This window comes from Psittacula echo (genome assembly GCF_963264785.1).
Source record: "Psittacula echo genome assembly, chromosome: 1".
NCBI lineage: Eukaryota > Metazoa > Chordata > Aves > Psittaciformes > Psittacidae > Psittacula > Psittacula echo.
In genome coordinates, this window is record NC_137735.1 from 154,971,395 (window position 1) to 154,978,115 (window position 6,721).

Genomic DNA, 6,721 nt, shown 5'->3' on the forward strand with positions numbered 1-6,721 from the left:
ACTGTTGGCTTAAATGAATGAAAAAAGAACGGATCTTGGGGTATACTAGGAATTTAAATATGTACATAAATCCAGCCCTTATGGTACAAGTCATGGCATACAGGTATAGTATAATATTAAATAAAAATGCTACAGACTTACATTAGGATGCATCCTTGGAGGCAGACGTTCTCTTGGAACTCTTTCATAGTCATATCTCCCTTCAGACCACATTTCATCTCTTCGATATGCCACTAAAGGCAATAAAAATTCAATTAGCCAAAACCAGACTCATAACAATCAGAAGAAAAGATAGTAAGCATAGAAATAAAGGGTCCTGGACTTCTCCCAGTATAATGTATTATTCACAAGCCCTGTACATAAACTTATTTTTCTAATTAACACTTTTAAAAGTGAGTCTATCTATTTACAGAAACTAATGAACTCACAGTACATGCAAGAACAACCAAAAAACTGGAAATTAGTGTGGTATAATCAGGATAATTACAGGACTTAGGTACTATAAACAGATCTATTGAAATATATGCACATTGCAAATACCAGGTGTACATATAAATTCATACACACATACCTTATAGCAATTTTGATATTGCTCTGCTAAAAATAGAGGACTTCTTTTTAGAAAGAGTTCAACTCCTATTTATTAGATTGAAGAATATCTACATTTTTATATAATATAATAACTTCAAATTATTTCATCATCTCAACCATCTGGAAAGAGGTTAAAACACAACACATCACCCAGTTAGTACAAAGCTCCATGTTTTAAATACGTAAATGAAATGCATTCTTCACATGCAGATTTTTCCTGGTTTAAATTGGGAGCCAGCAGAACACAAAAATTCCTCTTTCCAAAGAAAGGTGACTTTCAAAATCAAGATTAGTAACTAAGTACAGGTGGAAAAGAACCATTGCCGTAAGAGATTCTAGTCATGCTCTGTTAGACAACAAACTTGAAGATCTGAAATCTTTCTGATTATGAAAAAGGTGACAAATTATATACTATAAATCACTGAAAATAGGAAAGAAATTGCTAGAACTGTATTTTTTGACATTTCCCTTCACAAAGGTAGTTCTAGCTATTAAAAATGATCAGTAAGAAAAAGAAACAGCAGTGCACATTCAGAAAAAGAAATAACATTATCTACTTTCACAGAAAAAAACTTCACCGGATATTAACTTATGAGGTTATATAAAAATATTATTACAGATGTTAAGAACCAACATGACACAAGGGTTTATTTACTGTCAACAGAAGTAGCACTACCTCAGATATGTATTTTTGTGAGGGGGCAAAAAAACCCAAAAACCAAACCAAACAAAACCAAAACCCTCACATACTTACTTTTCTGTCAGTTTTAGCAACTCTGCTTCTGAATATCCATTCAATTATCTACAAACAATAAGAAATGGAAGTTAGCAAAATATGCATATATATTTATAAGTGCATTTTTTTCTTTTAAGTAAACCAGGCATTTAAAATCAAAATCTTTCAACTGCCCCCCATGATCTGTCTGAATTAGTACAGAGTAACCCACTACACTCAACAAGGAATATGAACTATTCAGCTGAACTCCCAGTATCAAAAACCTTGCCATGACAAACTGTTATAGAAACAATACTTTCCTAATAAATTCCAGAGTTTTCTCTCCCTTTTATCATCTTTTAGTTACTACCTCAAGTCTCAGTTTTCCTTCCATTTGTTAGCAAAAGCTTTCAGAAACTACTATACCTGCTTTCTTAAAAACACTCAGAAAAATATTTAATATATTCACTTGATATGAATTTAGCTATCTTTGAATACCATTAAGAACAAAAAATAAGACTCAGCTGCATGTGACGAGAGGCTAATGAAAAGTTTGACTTAAGAGAAGCTCTTCCTTTGGTAATAGTAAATCCTGATGAAGTAGCTCTTTCCTCAACCGTTCTAAGCCTTCATGACCAGAGATTTTGACCCTACCAGTGGCACAAATGAACCAGAGTATCTTCTTAAAACATTGTTCCATTTTATAACAGTCTTGACCTAAGTATGTTCCATAACCAAGACACTGCACTAGTCTGATGTAGCCACAGGTCTATAAATCAAAAACTGACTAAACCAGTTGAGTTTGGTTGTTCCTGGTTTTGGTAAGATAAAAGCTAGAGGGTCTGCTGTCCCTGCTCTCTCCAGTAATTCTGAAACCACTGCTATATTTGTTGGTCAGGCATATCCATCAGGAGCACCTTCCTGCCATTTTCACAGTAAATGCCTCAACTTTTTTTCATTTAGCTTTTGTGAAAGCCTTAAAAATTCACATCAAGGGCTACACGTGCATTAACTGTTCTTAGGCCAACCCTGTGCCCTCCTTCCCATATCACCAGAAATTACGTGGGATATGGGGTGGTATCACCCATATCACTCTACCCGCTCCCACACTGTCCCCACAGTCCTCTTCTTTGTACCTGGAACAGCACCTGGAACCTCCTGTGTGTTACATGTACCAGGGACAGGGGACAGAATTAACTGAAGCAAGACAAATCATTACACTGGCACAGCATCATGTGCTTCTTCTCAAAACCTTTGCCACTGGTCCCTCATGCCCAAGCCTTGCCCCAAGGTGGACCATTGCTTCTGTCCGTTCCTGCTCAGGGCTGGAGAGCACCTGAGCCTCCCCCGGAGCCCACCCGGTTCTCATATGCCCACAGACAGTGGTACTTGAGGGCCAGCCTCACTCAGTTCTTCGACCAACAGCAAATATCCAAAGCTGGATTCAGATAAGGTTTTTAAGCAGGGTGGTTTTTTTTGGCATTTTTGATATATACAGTAGTGTCCATACCCTGCTGCCTGAAGCAGCTCCTTAAAATAGTTAATTGAACTCAATATTCAAAAAGCAACATGCTTCAGTGAAGTGCCACTGAAGTGAGTGCAAGCTTCCACATCCTGCTGCTCTGTCAGTCAAGCCACTTCCAACATCCCAACACAAACCACCAGCAGCAGGCACCAGGCACTGACATTCAGGTACACGCTCTGTTATGTTATCAGGCAGCAAGGCTGGAAAAAAGCATTGCAAATACTCTCATTTTTATCACTGTTGACACACCTCGCTGAAACTAGCACATATTATCACCGGTATTTTGACAAAACAAAAGCATAAACTGGAGAAAAAGTAGAGATACACTATCAGAAAAGTCAACAGACTGAATTAAAAAGAATCACAATTGCATATAGACAAGTAGTAAGCATGGAGGTGGAAAAAGAGAATACTTTGCACTGAGGGGAGTGAAATGAAGAAAATTAACCAGAGAGAATCAACCATAAAGCACATTGCTCAAAATGCCGGTAAGGAAAAAAAGTAGGAGGAAACTAAACAACATGGACCAATGACATAAAGTAAGGATACATTTGAAAATACCAAAAGAAAGAAAAAAACAGAGGAACATGCATTTCGCAGGACCTTGAGCACATTTAATCTGTTTCTAAGGAAAAAAAAAAAAAATCAATTTCTTAAATGGTGTGACCTAACCCAGCCTTAGTAACAATGAAAAGACTGAACTCCTAGGATTAGTATGAGAAGATACCATTAACAAGGTTTCAAGAGATCAAGCCTCAAGTTTACTATGCTGTAATCACATCCATCTGTTCCCACAGTAAAAAGTTGTTTTACGATAAAGATTAAAAAACATTAAGTTTTTGTTTCACACCTAACACCACTGTCACTCATATTAACTATTTTATATTAGTATACACAGCAAAGATAATTGATATTTCTTTAATATAGTGACATACAATCACTTGCTATATCAATTTAAACAACCTCTTTCTGTTTTTGATCAGAGATGATGGTTTTCCCTAAAGCAAGGTCTTTATTTTCCTCAAATAAAGACACCCCAGCATATGCAGAAGCCAATCTATTAACACAGCACAAGCTACTCTGCAGTGGCCAGCTGCCAAGAATGGCTTTGCTCTGATTATCTCAGCAATATATCTTGTTCTGTGCTCTATAACTGATGTAATACAAAAGTGGTTTCTTCATCAAGCAGATTACATGGGTCACTCAAACTTTAGATTTTTTTGCACAACTGGATCTTCTTTACCTATCAATCATTTTTTACTTTTGTTTCCTAAATAATATATGCTAAAGAAAAATCTGACACATTTGCAAAAGCACCCCAGTATTCTGCAATGTTTTGTTCACAATTCTTGTCTGTTTACACTTACTCAAGACATCAGTTTTCATCGTGGCTAGAAATAGCTACTTCTCCAGGATTCGCAATTTTTCAGTGTGTGCTATCAGCCTTCTGCAGATCTACATTTTTGTTTCAAAAACATTCAGCTTTCTAATCCAGATGTTCACATCTTGCCATGTGTGAACAAAGCATAAAACCGATGCTGTGCTCTAAACACAGAGGCAGGCAGTCACCATATCTCTGATGCTACTGGGATATATCTGGCTTTATATTGTTACCTTGACAAATGTAGGCCAGCTGTGTCTCCCCTCTGCTTTGAAAAGCTCAGATGCTTTTGTATGAGTAACGCCTAGGAGAGATGCTCAGAGAATTGCAACTGCTTAGAAATATCACGGACAATTTTGCAACAGTTGCTGCTTTGAGGACAAAGACAGGCAGAAAACACTTTTTCTTCCAACAATTAGAATCTCTGTTTAATAATGCTGCAAAGATATCCCAGTATCTCTTACCCAGACAGGAAGCAAGACACAAAACTGAGTCTGGAGGAACAAACAGGTAACTTTTTCCTCCCCCCCACACTTGGGACAGGCAGAAAACACTGAATAGACATACTCCTCTATCGGTAAGATGAAAAAGCAGAAAAGCAAAGGGAGAAATCCACCATGACAGTACATAAAATACTCTGAGGGGGGCACCGAAAAAAACAAGAATACAAAGAGAATCCATCTCCTTCTAATAACAAATGTTAGGCTGTAAGATTTTCAAAAGCAATTAGAAGCATTACTGCAACAAATCTAGGTATGAAATAGCTTGAAGAAAGAGGCTTTTTTTCCAATCTTTCCTGACCTGTTCACAATAATTTGACTTAAAATCAGACCAAAAAAAAAAAAAAAAAAAAAAGGAAAAACAGGAAAAAAATATTTAAAGAAGCACTGAACACAAAAGTCAAATTAACTCCCACCTCAAAAGGGGAAAAAAGCCACAAATGTGTAAACTGAGTGAAATTATCAGCAGCAGCAGCACTCTGATGAGGATTTACAATCCCACTGGTTCAGTGTTCTTACCACATCATTCTAATATATCACTGGGAGCAAAAGAAATGAAGGCAATCAGTTGGAGGTTATATTAATACAATGACTGATGTATTAGTGCTTATCTTTACCTGAACACCTGCAGTTACCAACGTCCCATCCTTCATCAGTGTCAATGGTACCAAAAGAATATTCTACCAGGCTCAAATAGGACTGCTACGCTAGCAATGTCAATGCAAATAACTGCATGGATCACTGCCTCCAATGTGACTTTCCATCTTGCAGCACAAACATATTGACAACAAAATATGTCAGCTCACCATTCTGTTGCCATGACAGACCAAAACTGCAATGCTTTCTACATTTACTCTTGGAAGTACCAACCAACTCTGAATATTTCACCCAAATAATAGTATTGGACTCTACTCACTGCTTGCACAGGTTCGGTGAGTTTCCACGTCCCTTTGCGTCGTTCTGACAGAGACTTTGTTCCCTTGAAGTCCAAGACACCTCAGATAAAGAATTATTAAGACTACCCATGAAAACACTAATGCAGGGCAAAGAGAAATGTGGATGAGAATGAAGAACCACGGAAAGCACACCGATAGTGTTTAAATACTAATAAAGGCTTTAAATCTACTACAGACACCCTGTTGTTAAGCTAAGTTTAAAGACTTATTCTAGCAGTTCTAAGGAAATCAGCTGAGTGACACACTTATGTCTTGTTTATCCTTCTAGAAGTATAAAGACACTGATGCTGCACCCTCATACCCACAAGACACCTCACTGGAAGCATTTACAACGTGGTTTATACAGCCTCCAAACATTCCTCACCAGTTATTAAAGTTTAAATTAACTCTCGGGCGTACACACAAGCAGGATCATCTTTCCCTTCAAAACAAAACCACAAATTAAACTGAAAACCAAAATCACTTGTGGATTTAAAAAAATGTGAAAAGATAACGTTTACAAAAGCCATTCCTGTTGGCATGCAGCGACCCCCGCCCACGGGCGGTTTTCCCTCATGGTTCCACACCCACCACCCCCCCCCCCCGCCCCGTCCCGCCACTTCCACGTTCCCAGCCTTCCCAGAAACACAGGGGAATAAGGAACCAGGGCGGGCAGCCGGACGCAGCTCCCGAAGTCCTTTCGGGCCGCCCCCCCAGCCCCAGGAGCGGCCTTACCGACGCTTCCGCAACCACCCGAGCACGTGTCCGCAGCGCGACTGCGGGGAACAGGGAGGAACAGGCCCCCGGGCGCCCCGCAACGCCTCACAGGACAGCCGGGCGGCAAACCGCTGCCAGGGACCGGGGGCCCACGTTGAGCACAGCAAAGTGTCACGTTCACTCCGCGAAAGAGGGAGGTCAGGCAGCAGCTCCGCAGCAACGAGCACGGACCGCGACCCCAGCACCCCGCTCACCCGCCTCTCCCTCCCGCGGCGCGGCACGCAGCTCCCTTCGCTAGCGCCGCACCTCTCCCGCCACTTCCGGCGCTCCCCGCACGTCATCGGGAACACCCTTATT

General features: G+C 39.8%; 1 protein-coding gene across 8 annotated transcripts in view; it reads right to left on the reverse strand.

Moving 5' to 3' along the window:
- Positions 1-6,654, reverse strand: part of PPHLN1 (periphilin 1) — a 68,989-nt gene extending 62,335 nt beyond the window's left edge. For 2 of the 8 annotated variants that reach the window (XM_080614460.1, XM_080614461.1), the window contains exons 1-3: positions 5,629-6,654; positions 1,346-1,393; positions 142-233 (exon numbers count right to left, since the gene is read on the reverse strand). In XM_080614460.1, the coding sequence (XP_080470586.1) occupies positions 142-233; position 1,346 (93 nt within the window). In that variant the 5' untranslated portion in view covers positions 1,347-1,393; positions 5,629-6,654. Of the gene's footprint in view, positions 1-141; positions 234-1,345; positions 1,394-4,445 lie in introns of all 8 variants that reach the window. The other 6 variants (XM_080614457.1, XM_080614456.1, XM_080614462.1 and 3 more) reach the window with 6 other exon arrangements.
- Positions 6,655-6,721: the final 67 nt, after the last annotated feature.